The 15,176-nt window shown below is 40.7% G+C and overlaps 1 protein-coding gene across 2 annotated transcripts in view; it reads right to left on the bottom strand.

Moving 5' to 3' along the window:
* Nucleotides 1–9,809: 9,809 nt before the first annotated feature.
* LOC147436704 (uncharacterized) overlaps nucleotides 9,810–15,176 on the bottom strand; it is a 124,129-nt gene continuing 118,762 nt past the window's right edge. For both annotated transcript variants that reach the window (XM_086486151.1, XM_086486152.1), the window contains exons 4-10: nucleotides 12,833–12,999; nucleotides 12,467–12,646; nucleotides 11,640–12,269; nucleotides 11,211–11,287; nucleotides 10,679–11,105; nucleotides 10,382–10,594; nucleotides 9,810–10,284 (exon numbers count right to left, since the gene is read on the bottom strand). In XM_086486151.1, the coding sequence (XP_086342277.1) occupies nucleotides 9,955–10,284; nucleotides 10,382–10,594; nucleotides 10,679–11,105; nucleotides 11,211–11,287; nucleotides 11,640–12,269; nucleotides 12,467–12,646; nucleotides 12,833–12,999 (2,024 nt within the window). In that variant the 3' untranslated portion in view covers nucleotides 9,810–9,954. The remainder of the gene's footprint in view (nucleotides 10,285–10,381; nucleotides 10,595–10,678; nucleotides 11,106–11,210; nucleotides 11,288–11,639; nucleotides 12,270–12,466; nucleotides 12,647–12,832; nucleotides 13,000–15,176) is intronic.

The raw sequence follows: 15,176 nt of genomic DNA, 5'->3' as shown, positions 1-15,176 counted from the left end.
TTTGTGGTTTTCCTATTGTTTATTGTATGTGCAATACATGGAGTCTATGATTTGGTTGGCTCGTAAACATGGGCCGGTTCCCCCTCTATTCATTTGTGAGGTTGCTTCATGTTTAGAGGCTCTAGGAATGAAGCCTAAAGATTTGCTTAAGTATCACTAATTGGCTACGAAGGCTATCGGATACACGCATGAAGTAAGGTCCGATGCAAAGGAATGTCTCTTTCATTGCATGTTTCTTAGACATGCTCTACGAGCCTGATGCTATGTATTTGGAGGTTGGTTGTGGGGCAACCCCATTATTGCAGGCATGTCTAGCATGGAAGCGACTTTGTGTGTCCCTAAGTCAAGATGATGGCATCCTCTCATCTTTTGTGGTTCCTTTATTGAGAAGCCACACAACTCGACCATCAACTACTGCATATATAGGGAGGGATGACGATGATGATATTGATCTCCTTGGAGGGATCACAGTCTATGACTAGTGAGAATCTTCTACTTCAAGCTCATTATAGAGCATTGACTGTTTCATACATTTACATTTTTGTAATGAATATATGTTTTCTTAGTTTGGAGTTTTGGATTATGGTAGTGGCTTTGTAGCTACTTTGTTTTGTTTTTGTTTGAAGTATATTACCAAACTGTGAAAAAGCGATGGCGAGAAGCATATAGAGAGACCTTCGATTTGATGCGAGGTTACAAGAATGTCTTTGTTTGTAGGTGATGAGTGTGACTCCACTTGATATGATTTGGATTGAGCAATCATCATATCTTACTATGGATATTAAAAAAAGTTATAGGTAAGACATACATTGCAAACACATTACACTCACATGGAAAACTTTCAATATGCACCTTCCTGTTATGTGAAACATTGAGATTTCATCATAGCTTTGGGCTAAACTCAAACCTTCATTTATAAAAAAATGTTTTTTCATGGTTCACTCAAAAACTAAATTCACACGAAAGATTTTTCTCAGAGAATAATAACACTCATTAATGGCATAAGTTTGTGCATGGATATGTTACCAATCTAACTTTGTATCTGCTCACTAAGCCATTTGCATGATTTTTTACCTTGTAAATCCATTTACATCCAATCACATTCTTTTCTTCTGGAAATGGCACCAAATCCCATGTTTCATTAACATCAAGAGCATATATCTCTTCATCATAGCTTGATCCAATTGGGGATCTTCAACAACGTCCTCAAAACAAATAGGCTCTACATTCTGCTCAATCTTTACCACAAAATGATGGAAAACCACATATTTGTCATAAATCAATCTCTACATAGGATTTCTTACCTTAAAGATCTATGTAGTCCACGATACCAATGTGGAGTCTTTGCATTCTTCTTACACCTAGAGTCTTCATAGAGGATATACCAAACTCTTCATCAAGGCAAGCCACTTGAATCACCATAATCATGAACTACACTAAAATTTGGCGTTCTAAAGCATTATCAACCCTTTATTTTCCTTCCCTTGATACATTTTCTAAATTTTACTTTCTCATGCAACCTATCGCTCCATGAATTTTTCGCATGAACTGAATCAGGAGACAATTTAAAACCTATAATTGTGCATTTTCATTTTTTTTGGGTACCCACATTTTTCTTTAATCCTCCCAAAGGTTAGTATTTACAATAGAATATTACTTGTTCAACTCAGAAAAAATTAGATCCTTCCTCATTCTTACGTGACGCATGACAATGTTGTATATTTGTACCCTTTCTGCTAAAGAGAGTAGCCAATAAACACACATTTTTTAACTCTTAGTTCACGAGTTTTCTAGCTCATGCGCATAAGGAATACAACCAAATACTTTAGGTGTGCTAAATTATATTTTTTGCCAGTAAGATTCTCCTTTGGTGTCATGTTATGTACAACAACAGTAGCTGTCATATTCATATTGTAGACACCTGTAGAGACTCCCTCTACTCAATAAAAACTTGCATATGTTTTTCATTCATGACCCTTATAACTTTTGCAATGTGCCTTTCTTTCGCTTGGTAAAACCATTTTGTTGAAGGAAAAACGTACAAGAAAATTCTTTTTTCATGCCTTTCCTAAAAGCTACTCAACTCATTGTTACTTCCCCCTCCACTTGACCTCAATCACTATACATACTTTCTACTTTGTTTTTGAACCATAGCATTGAAATTCTAAAAGTGATTGGACATCTCACTTTTTTCTTTCATGTACACCCATACTTGGTCATCAATGAAGGTAACATAAAATCTTCATCTGCTCATAAATACTTTCTTTGCAAGACCCCGCACATTAAAATCCACAAACTCCATGACATTTTTTTGCATGCTTGTCATGAAGAAAGGACATTCTTGCCTGCTTCTCAAACTGAAAAAACTCACAAAACTCATATATTTGAGCCATTTTAAAAACTCACAAACATGTAACAAGCTCTCAACTTTACTTATTTTTCAACTTTTGCACATTTGCATGCTCAATAAATTTATGCTAAGAGTCAATCTTTGCACCAACTCTTATACCTTGGGTAAACATGGGAGCCTTCGTCTTAGGGACATTCATAGCCATGCTTATATATATATACTAGGAATGATACTGTGAATCCTTTAGCAGACACAGGTACTGTTTTATTGTCTTTGATAGATGGCAAGCTGAAGTATTTGATCGATGTGTTGTAAATGTGCAATATTGCAAAGAACTTGGTGTCTGTTGGGAAAATGGTTGAGGTTTGCAAAATATATCATTTTAAATGGTTGATATGTAAAAGAATACAAGAAGAATGGAAATAATTGGTCATTCTAAACTTCCAAACATGAAACTTGTTTTTGTTAAGCATTTCACCAACCATCGCAGTGATTCCATCATTGTTAGACATGTTTGTAGAAGATAAAAAATTTGCATTAAAGCTTAGAGGACCAAAAAAAGGCTTGCATATGTCACATGTAATGTTGGAATTAGGGTTGCCGGAAAACACACACAGCTTGTAGAAGATGAAGAAAGCTCAAGGCACACAACAGAGAGTGTTTTGCTTAGTGTGTAAAATAAAGATGGATAGTCCTAGAGTGATGGGCGTATATACAATGCACGGGAGAAAACACGTACTAAAGAGGAAAAAAATGCCCCGACGGTCCTAGTGTGTTCACACACATCAGTAGCACATATATATGGTAACAAATCCCCCCCTGGGAGTGATGCGGTGAACGAGAGCTGGCACATGAGTAAAGGGAAGTGTCATGTCCTGAGGACACGATCAGCCCACAAAGGGGAGTAAGCCCAAAGCTTTGCGAAAAGCTTCAAACTTCTCAAGAGACAATGCCTTTGTGAAAAGATCTGCAAATTTGTCATGTGTTAGCACATAAGCCAAGCTGACCTCTCTTGCTGAGAGTCTCTCCCTCAAATAGTGGTAATGCACCTCAATGTGCTTTGTGCGAGCATGAAAAACTGGGTTCCTCGCAACTGCCAATGTGCTCTGACTGTCAGTGTAGATAGTGTCGGCAGTGTCCTGTCCAACACTCAAATCAGTCATAAGGCGTCTGAGCCATACACACTCAACCGTAGATATGAAGATTGCCCTGTACTCAGTCTCACAACTAGAAGTGGCCACAGTAGGTTGCTTCTTGCTCAACCATGATATACATGAACTACCAAGCATGAAACAAAAACCACTTGTGGACACTCACGTGTCAAGACAACTAGCCCAATCTGAGTCCGAAAATGCATGTAAGTCTGGCGGCAATGATCCCACTAGGATAAAACAAGCCAAGATGTAAAGTGCCACTCAAGTAGCAAAAAATCCTCTTGACTGCTTGCCAATGCTTAGACCCTGGGCTATCCATAAATTTGATGACCTCTGAGACTGTAAACACAATATCTGGCCTCGTGTTGCATATGTAAATGAGCCAACCAACACCACTTTGGTAAAAAGTGACATTAACAAGATCACCAACATCATGTAGACTCTACTTCAACCATGTTTCAATGGGAATGGAATTAGGTTTGCAATCCTCAAGTCCAAACTTACATAGCAATGTCTCTATGTAAATTTTCTGACACAAGAGAATACCACCATCACACTGCTTAAACTGTATGCCTAAGTAATGATGCAACATTCCCAAATCTGTCATCTTGAAAGTAGCATTCAAATCAGCCTTAAATTCAGCAATATGTGCCTCATTGGGACCAATGATCAGCAAATCATCCCCATAAAGAACAACAATGAGAAGTACATCGCCCTCACACTTGACATACAATGTGCTTTCTGTTGGACTGTTACGAAAGTCTCGTTTGACCAAATGAGTGTCAGCCTTCTCATACCAAGCACTAGAAAATTACTTCAACCCATACAAATCTTTGTTACATTGCACACCTTATCCTCTTGTCCTTTCTTGACAACCGCGAGGCTGCGTTACATAAACTTCCTCAAATATGTCACCATTCAAGAAAGCAGTAACAATGTCTGATTGATGTACATCCCAACCAAAATGAGTTGCCAATGCACATAGAAAACGCACAGTAGTCATACGACAAGTGGGAAAAAAGTCTCTTCATAATCTATGTCTTTTTGTTGTGCATAATCCTTTGCAACAAGTCGAGCCTTGTAGCGATCAATCTCACCATCCGGCTCGCGTTTGGCTTGCGTTTCAACTTGTAAACCCACTTTGTACCAATGGCCTTTTTACCAAGAGGCAAATCATATAAAGTCCATGTGTCATTTTCTATAAGTGCATCATATTCTGATTGCATGGCAGCCATCCAATTTTTTTAATTATGTGCTTCATCAAAAGATAGAGGTTCCTCAACATCATGTAAGCTAAACACAGTCAAAGCATAACAATTTGATGCATAAGATGCATAGCGAGAGCCTTAACGAGTACCACTAGACAAAGGTGCATCCAATTTACTGTCATGCAATGTATGCACTAGCCATTTTGGCATACCTCTAGCCTGCTCATTTTCAACCCTTTCCTCATCAAGTACATCATGTACATCTACATCAGTAATAGGCTGATCGATAATATTTTCAGAAACCCCCATAGGCTGTACATTTGCCTCATTGGAATTTACATTCGCACTTCCACCACTGAAAAGAGGCAACAAAGTGTCATAAATGTCCTGTGAGCTGACATTATTGTCTCTAGTACACGACAGCAAGGCTGAACAGAATTTTCCACAAACACAACATCATTTGAGACGAAGATACGCTTTGTTTGCCGATGATACAACCTGGAACCTTTGCTTTCAGCACTATAACCAACAAAAATATATTTGACAGCTTTATCATCCAATTTTTTGTGCTGTGTTTGTGGCACCAAAGCATATGCCAAACAACCAAAAACACACATGTGCTCAATAGAAGGCTTTCTATCATGCCATGATTCATATGGAGTAATAGACTGCAAAGCTTTCACAGGACATCTGTTTAGTACATAAGTGGCACACATGATGGCCTCAAGTCAAAAAGAATGCGGAAAAGCTTGACTTTTGAGCATACATCGTGCCATTTCCATAAGTGATCTGTTTTTCCTCTCAACAACACCATTTTGCTGAGGCGTATAAGGCATTGTACATTGGTGTTTTATCCCACGACTAGCCAAAAATGCATTAAATTCATGAGACATATAATCCCCCCCTCGATCAGAACAGATGGTGTCCCTAGTACATTTCGAGACATTTTCAGCCATAGCCAGAAATTGTTTGAAGCACATCAAAACTTTGGACTTCGCTTTAAGTGGAAATACCCATGCATGCCTGGAGTAATCATCAATGAAAGTCACGAAGTAAAGGTAATTTCCCAAGGACAGAGTTTGCATGGGTCCACAAACATCACTATGCACAAGCTGCAACCTGCATTTGGCCCTAACTGAACCATCCTTTGGAAACTTAGAACGCTGCATCTTATCCAAAATACATCCTTCACAAACATGTTTGATAGGCGCTTCAAGAGACGGTAAAGAAGAAACCATATCAGATTTTTGCAAATGCAGCAAACTAGCAAAATTCAGATGACCAAAACGTGCATGCCAAAGTTTTGCATCTGAAATAGCATTTAATCCAAAACTGCATTTGTAAAATTCTGCCCACACTTGTCATATAAAGTGAGCTTATGCAACCCACGACATAAAATGCCAGATACAACAATTTCATCACTGAAACTGAGATCATGTATTGTACATTTGCTCTACATTTGTCATCCAAAAATTTGACTACAAGACCAAGTCTAGCAAGTTCAGATACAGACAAAGGATTCTTCTTGATCCCAGGTATATAAAGTGCATCAACAAGTATTAAAGAACTACCATTTGTAGCAGCGGAAGCACAATCTTTTCAGCTCCCTGAATATGATAAGAGGTATTGTTGGCACAAGTAACTAAACCCTCAAGGAGGTGAACAAATCACAATGTGAGGTAATGTGCTTTGTAGCACCACTGTCAAAATACCACACGTCAATCTGCAGCAATGTATCATGGACAACAGGTTATAGGTACACTCTACACTAAAAGCCCATTCTCCATCAACATTAGCATCACAGTCTCCTTTCACAGAAGACTCAACAATAGCTGCATTTGTAGTGGAACCAGCATTTGCAATGGAACCACCCTCTTTCTTCTTAGCCTCTTTGACCTTCAACTTAGGACACTACTTGATCAAGTGATCATTAGCTTTACAATAACGGCAACGCATCTTCTTTTTGCCCTTATGACCAGAATTTCCAGGCGAATTGTTGCCAGTAGAAGCATTAGGAATAGGTGATTTTCCACTGGTAGAAGAACCATAAGAAGTGGTTGCATTACTGTTACCACCCTTTCTTTGAGCAACAATAAAAGCCTGTTCAACTACAAACTGTCTAGTCTTGTTTTTTTTGGAAAGTGACTCTTGCAATAGCAATGTGCACAATGCATCAAACTTGACAACTTCATGATTTCCTTGGGTCCTGTCTCCAAGTACTAGCAAAAGTCTGGTAAGAGTATGGTAAGGCATCAAGAACAATCTGCACAAGGGAATTGTCTAAAATGACTTCACCTGCAGAAATAAGTTGCTCATTAATATCCTTGATACCAACAAGGAAAGTGTCCATATCATCTTCCTCATGCATAATCTTGGAGTCCAGCTCTTTACACAATAATGCAATTTTTGTCTCATTGCGGCTTGCATAAAGACTAGCCAGAATATCCCAAGCCTGTTTTGAAGATTTTGCTAAACGAATGTGAGGAGTAATGGTGTGCTTCACAGACAACACAATCAACGCATGAGTCTGCGCATCCTTTACATCCCAACAAGCTTGTTCTGCCATAGGCAAAAAAACTCTAATAGCGGCAATTCTTACAGCAAGATTTGCAACATCCTCAACATTGCCTACATCCTCAGAACCAAGACGTACATCAATGCCTTGCACAATGTTCCAAACTCCCTTTAATAAAAGTACATGTTGCATCATGTAAGCCCACATAAGGTAATTGTCCCCATCCACTCTATCCTCAGCAGCAAACATCTTGAACACATCTGTGTTGTAGTCAACCAAGAAAAATGCCTACACTTGATGTAAAAACTGCCCGAAATGAGGAGAAAGTGAGTGAGATCAATACTTGCTATATACCACAATCCGCAGTAGACTGTATGGGACATGTTATGCAGTAATTGTAATGGCACTGACAAAAATGACGAAATAGCCTACGCAGTATTGCTAGTAATGGAAACGAAGGCCGAAATGAGCCCGAATAAGAAATCTTCTCCCAAATTAGGCCGAATAAAAAAAAAAATGTCGACCTCCGAACGCTCGCCAAAGCTCACTAAATTCCGAGAAAGTGAGCAGGCACGTGATGCAGCTGCTAGCGACTAAGCTCGGGAGGACGAAACCTGCTCTAATACCAATTGTTGGAATTAGGGTTGCAAAAAAATACACACATCTTGGAGAAGACGAAGGAAGCTCAAGACACACAACAGAGAGTGTTTTACTTAGTGTGCAATAGAAAGATGGATAGCCCTAGAGTGATAGGCGTATATACAAAGCACGGGGAAAAAACCTCCTAAAGAGGAAAAAAATGTCCTTGCGGTCCTAGTGTGTTCACACACATCACTACCACATGTATATGGTAACATGTAACCACAATATGCATACATATGTCTATTACTATATTTCACACTATACATATTTGTGAAAATTGCAACACCAATTGAGCTTCTCACGAGACCATGATAAGAAACATGTACAATGGTTAATGTGAAACCACTACCGAGTGAGTTAGCAAGATAAGGGTCATCACCCGTGGTAGATTCATCATGTTGATCAAGTCCATGATCCTCGTCTGCTACCTCATACCAATGATAACTGTGTACCCTCTAGATTCAAAAGAGCCCTTGTGACTTGATATTCCAGGTCATTTTAGCTTTGACCTTCAACAACATGTCTCCGTCTCTATTCTCTTCAACAATTTTGAATTTGTGAACATGGAAAGCTTCAAACCCCATACATTTCGAAAGGGCAAAAGGGTACACTTGTATATGAGAATGCCACCGTTATAAGGGCCTATGGGGAAGCCTTCTTAGGTCATTCATGCGGAGAGAGACGAAGATATTTTTTCTTTTGGTCCCCAACACTTGAAAGGCTCACAATGCAGAAAAGCATATCCTACCCTTATCTATGCAAATATCTTTGCTTTCCCTCGTCACAACATGCCGCTTGTGTGAATTATCATGCAGCCCCCATAAGCTCTGTGATAAGCTGCCTCATCAATAACATATCCTTATCGAAGCACGACCTTTGATGGGTTCGACGCCTCCACCTTCCATTTGTTTCACTCTTCTTTGGATCAAAAAAAAAAAAACCGTTGGTTATACCTCTTTTTCATAGTTATCCAGCTGATCTTATAAGTATACCTCAGATCTTTATCCGTAGTAGAGTTTCATTCTACACAACCATAAGCAACCTTCCTCATCAAATGGTGGAGTAACGAGCAAAAGATCATTGACCTCCCATGCATATTGCTAATCCATCGCGGCTATAAAGTATCCATAGCATTGTGCAACACAATAAGCGACAAAGGATCCTGTGCCATCTTTAGCCTTCATTGGCAACAATTTTCAGCAACAAGGATGCCAATTTGAAGGACTCCCAGTAGCTCTACCCCAAGAACTTCATCCTTAGTGTAGTTTACTTTATCCTCAACCATAAGCAACGACGGGAGGTCCATGGTCTTCTCTTTGTTATTGCTAGACCATTCAATGCATTGATGGTAGAATGTATCCATAGTAGTGTGCAACACATTAAGGGACAAGTAATTGCAGTAAAGAGGGTCAATAAGACCATACCCAAAAATAGAGTGAGCACATGCTTTAACGTATAAGTTTCCCTCTGTTTCAATTTGCAATCTCTCTCTCTCTCTCTCTCTCTCTCTCTCTCTCTCTCTCACACACACACACACACATATTGAGGCCATACCATAGAGACCCATGAGAGAGGTCATGAGATGATCACCATTGTATACACCTCATTAGCCCTCATGTGATCGTACCCCACTCCATATGTTTTGAGATGATATAGGTAGGCTTACATACCTACCAACTCGAGGCATCCTCATGTGTTTCTATTTTTATGTTCTCCAGACATTGTAAGTCTCACAAATGGATTCGTCCTCATAGGTCATTTTGGACTAATATAACATTTCATTTCATCATCATCATCATCATGTCTCTCTCTCTCTCTCTCTCTCTCTCTCTCTCTCTCTCTCTCTCTCTCGCAAGTGAGGTAGATTGGTTATGCCATTTACCTCTTGAATAACAGCCTCGTCGGACAGATCTTCAGGTCTCTTGGGTTAGTTTCCTACGACTTTAAAATAATCTTCTTCTTCTTCTTCTTCCTCTCTCTCTCTCTCTCTCTCTCTCTCTCTCTCTCTCTCTCTCTCATACAGACATAGAGGCAGCCATGCAGTTCACAAAGAACACACAAATTGCTTTCCAGAGATGATTTCAATCAATCTAGCATTTTGGTCCAATCAAAAGGAGCCCAATCCTTCTGAAAATTGAGGGCTGCCTCCTTCTGCTGGTCAAAAGTCTGTTGCTTGCGCCTTCTATGCATTTCCTCTTCTGGCAGCTTGAGCATGCCAATCACGACATTGCGCCCAAAATCGCGTCTGAACTCCCTTTCATTATCAATGACATGGACATATCCTGCACGCAATCCAAACTCCACATGGAAGTAAGGAAAGTTCTTAGGGATACTTCCCCGTAGACCCTTCACACTGGTATCAATGAGCTTCTTGGCATCATGCTGACTCCATTCATCTTCTGCTTCGTCGATAGCCTAACACATAAGCCATGCAAAACAAGTCAGCCATATGCAAACAATCAATTGAAGTGCCCTTTCTTGACAGAATTTCGTTGAGACAACCATATTACACCTTTTTAAAATAAAGAGGAGCCTGTTTTGCTTTGTCCGGGGGTAGAGGAATGCATTCAACCAGACAGTGACGGCGCTGTTGAGCTAGATTGATTGCTGTTTCCATAAATAATACATCTTTTCCCTGCTTCACAAACATTTGCAGCAGGCACTTCTTGTAATTCCGAAGCTCCTCCCAAACATCCTCATCCATATTGCGTGATGAGCCTTCATGCTGCGAAAGAATTTTTATTTTTATTTTTTTGCCAAACAAACCAACCAATGCAGCAAACTAAATTCAAAGTAAGCCCGCTCATACTTGCATAGGAACAAGAAGGCAATGTCCATCTACAAGAGGCTCCCATGGAGGTAGCATAAGGTAGCAAGAGTTGGCTATGGAAATAGTCAGATGTTTAGGACGAGACTGATTGTTAAAGCAAAATTGGCAGCGCTCCTCTTGCGTGATGATTCGTTTGTGAGCTTGTACGGCCTGCTTGGCTTCTCTTTCCCCAGTCGTTTGATGTGCTTTTGCCTTCGCCCTCTTACACTCAGTGTCGTGAAAACCGCCACTTACAGATTCATATTCCTCATCCACACAAGTGGACCTGCTATACTGCTTATTGTGCAGAATGCTTTTGGCAAGCCCCACATCTCCACTCTCATTCTGGCCTAGTTTGCGTTTGTAATCACCAACGACACTTTTCAAGATTTGCTTGTAACCTGTGTTGGGATCTTTATCGGTTTCTCTGAAGTCATCGGAACAAAATCAGACCACATATCATCCATTTCAGCTGAAAATTATAGTCAAAGCACTTCAGCTTTTGGCAAACACCTTGATGAAGTACACATACCCAAAAGTCTTGCTTCTGGTCGCTTCTTGGCTGCCTGAGAGCTCTTCCTCTTTCTTTCGTCTATCTTGCAGTTGATTCTGGATTAAAACAGCAGTCTTTTAAACAGTTATTTCCTTTCTGCAATTAATCATTTTCGATGAGTTTCTATGTAGTTGGAACACCTTTTTAGTTGTATCATATTTAGACATGTATCCTATTTTAATGAGGGTCCAGAAAAACGAGGAAGTGGTAGATCTTAATAATGCTAACTGGTAGACGGAAGTAAAATGCATGCAATGATGTTAGCATGCTACGTGCAAAGTACATGGAGAGCAGCAGTCAGATACTGCGCTCAGTTTGTAATTAAGAGCCACGTACCCTCATCTACTATACCATGTCTAAAGACCTTTGGCAAATTATCTAGTACAAGATGTGAAAATCAGTGCTTACCAAAAGCTCCTCCGCTTCCTTGCTCTTCCCTTGCAATTGCAGCTGCAAAGCTTTAGCTGCCAGCTGATTAGCACTCAAACCTTCAGATGGTGTAATCGAAGCTAAATCTGTAGCAGTGGATGTCTCTAGCCTCTCCATATTACGCTGGCCATTTCTTAGGTCATCACATGAAGGAGATGTGTTCTCCTCCTCCGTGTTCCTGCCTTCATCCTGCTGAGTTTTTCTGAAATTTTGCAAAAAATTCCCGTCATTTTGAAATTGATTGAGTGCAGAGGCAGCTGCATTGAAAATTTCCTTATCCTCTGCACGCATTGATTGGCCTACCCCATCTTTTCTTCTCTTCCAGTAAAGGGATTCTGTTCCCCGTGGTGCTTTCATTCTCCTATCACCACCATGGACGTCCTTTAAATAGTCTCGACTACTCATGGATATTCTCTCCATATCTTTGTCCTTATCAGTGTCCATGTTTTCCTGCACTCCAGAAGTTTCTGTGCCTCTCTCTCCTGGCTTCAAATTTTCACTGCTCTTTCTTTCTCTTATTGCATGCAAATGAGCATGCGCATGTGCTGCTCTTTTTGCCGAGACACTGACTGTCATTTCAGCAAGTGAGCCCCAACGTTCCTCCACAACCTTCAAGTAAAAGACATGAACAAGAGAAAAAAACAATCATAAAAAAGTAACTGTCGACCCCAACAGAGGGAATCGAAATGGATTTGCGCAGTCAAACAGATATGATCTTATATGCTAACAAGGCACGTTTGGTCACTGAGACAAGTCAAAAGCGCATAAATCAACTAATAACTAGTTTACTTGAAGAGAAGACTCACCATATCAAGCCTTTTGCCTTCACGTTCAGCTTGCTCCTTCGCCCTTTTCAAAGCTTTCAGCCTCCAACTTAAGCCTCCATCTCCTACAATTGGTGCCTCAGGCCTCTTGCTTTCTGATGGGTAGCCATCTCCTCCGTCTTTGAGAAAAGGATTCAGTTCTTTGGGGTTTACATGCAACTTCTGCACACGAGAGTACACACACACCAGTGAGAATCTACAACTCTCAGTATTCAAGATCCGCATGAATTAAGAGAGAGGGAGAAAGGGGGCCCTCAAGGGTGGGTGTTTTTCTTTTTCTTTTTTTTTTTTTGGGGGGGGGGGGGGGTGTTTGGGGTTGGCAATTTTTAAATTAGCTCCTTTTATGACCTCATCTATATAGCTGTCCTCGGGACTCCTTTTTACTTCTTGCTCGAGGATTCTGGTGCTTGGTGAAGGTGCTTGAATCATCCACTCTAAACCTGCAGCTTTTCGGGCAGCAGCAGACAGTTCCTTGATTTGTCTGCTTGCCTCTTCAGGACTTGCACCTTGGTTACCTGGCAAGTAGTAGCCAAGAGAGTCCTTGAAATGCTACAATGTAAAGAACTAAGCTTGGATTTATGCGCACACATTCAACAAATTCATACTTTTTTAATTTAGCAAATGAATTGAACCCTAGCATTTTTAACTGCAACCTTACTGGGTTTTGAGAAATAGAAAAAGCATTCATCATTTACATACTTGTTTAGGGACTATGCTTACCTGGTATGAAGAAGTCCAGGACACTATTTCATTTTTGTTGATAAGCATTATGGAGTTGACAGAAAGGAGATTTGCAAGAATTGCAGACAGACAGAGAGTCATGCACATGCACCAAGCACACATGCACGCACACATGCACGCACACATGACTGTGTGCGTGCACACAAACACAACTAACACGAAATTGTAAATAAGCTGTTGTGCCTTTGAAAAAAAAGATTTTTGGGTTTTTAGATAGCAATTTTTGATCTTTCAGCAGCTATAAAAGTTGTACAATCATGCATCCTCCATAATAAAAGCCCTTCGGTAAGTGATATAACAGCTCTGATGTATCATACAGTAACATAAGGTTACAATATTGACATTCTGCAATAGATAATGAAGCAAAAGAAATAGTTGCATATATTGTAAATTTTAAGCAAAAGATGCGTTCACGCAGAGCATGGTATAGTACTTATTACTTAAATTCCCATTATGCTACAGGTGAAGCAAACCATTGAGACCTTTGCGTGCTGCTTACTAGCAATGCATGCATGCAAAGCCTTTATATCATAATTTTTTTGTGTTAAACATCAAATTATCCTAGAACCCATGTGAAGCAAATTAACAATAATACACGCTCAAGAAATTTCCCTTGAGTGCAATTGCTGAAATCAACTGACAAATTCTTTTGGAAAATTTGAAAAGGAAAACTGTCAGATACATCGGATGATAAACAACCAAAAGGATAAACACCATTTCTTGCTCGGTTGTTCTACTACTTAGTTCTTTGGTTCTTTTTTAGTGGATGTTCCTTGACCTTTAAGAGAGATAGAGAGAAATGAAATGAAATGAAATGATATATTAACGTCTGCAAAAGGCCAAAATGACCTATGAGACCAAACTGATTACAATGGTGAGTCTAGTACCAAGTCTGGGTACAAACAAAGAAAACTAGAACCTAGAAACTGAGATAGGAGTGCTACCGACTCCTATGGGTGGCTGGTAAGCTGAGCAATGGTATAAAGGTACAAAATGGGGATAAGTGTCACCATGATACAATATAGCAGTAGCATGAAGTCTATCCTGATCGACAGGAGCAGCACCCAGGCAGTCCTTGGTTGGAGGAGAAGTTGTAGCAGGCTCGCCACGAGCTTGCCAGCATAGAGGAGAGGCGTCATGAGTTTGCTTTCCATCGACAGGCATCTCAGTGGACCCAGGTGGGTGACAGAGTGACGGGGGCGTTCTTTGAGACAGTGGGAGCCCGGCATGCCAATGTCAGCCAGTTGAGGAGGCCTGACGGGTCACTTGCTTCAGAGCCAAAGGACATGTGTGCAGTTGCTACTGACTTTTACCGTGACCTCTTGTCAGCAGAGCCTCAGTCAGAGCGTCAGGATGCATGCAGAGAGCAGGTTTAGTCACAGATGGCTTGTCTTGTGACTGAGGAGATGCGCCAGAGGCTTGAGCTGCCTCTTCAGCTAGAGGAGCTCCATGCAGCCCTCAGAGCACTTGCCCGTGGTAGCTGTCCCGGTGAAGATGGTTTGACTCCCAGGTTTTTCCTAGAGTATTGGGACTTGCTTGGCTCATACCTCTGTAGCGCTTTTCAGTACATCTTGCACACAAGAGAGATACCTGACAGCATGAGTGAGGGCTTGATCTACCTCATTCCCAAGGAGGGTGGCTCCTTGGATGAGATTCGACAGTGGCGGCCCATCACCATCCTCAACTCAGCCTACAGAATTTTAGCCAAGGCTCTGAGCTTGAGGATTCAGCCACTTCTAGAGAGCATTATACATGGGACACAAACAGGTTTTGTCAAGGAGCGTAGTATCCTTGACAACATCCTCACTTAGGCATCTGCCCTCGCGCGTCTCCGTGGTGAGGATCTGGTGATACTTCTTCTCGATTTTGAGAAGGCCTACGACAGAGTTGACTGGGACTTTTTGGAGGCCACTCTACGCAGGATGGGCTTCTCAGATGCTTGGATCAGAGG

The sequence above is a fragment of the Adiantum capillus-veneris genome, chromosome 17, assembly GCF_014529385.1.
Source record: "Adiantum capillus-veneris isolate H3 chromosome 17, ASM1452938v2, whole genome shotgun sequence".
Lineage (NCBI taxonomy): Eukaryota > Viridiplantae > Streptophyta > Polypodiopsida > Polypodiales > Pteridaceae > Adiantum > Adiantum capillus-veneris.
This window is presented reverse-complemented; position numbering and strand designations above follow the sequence as displayed.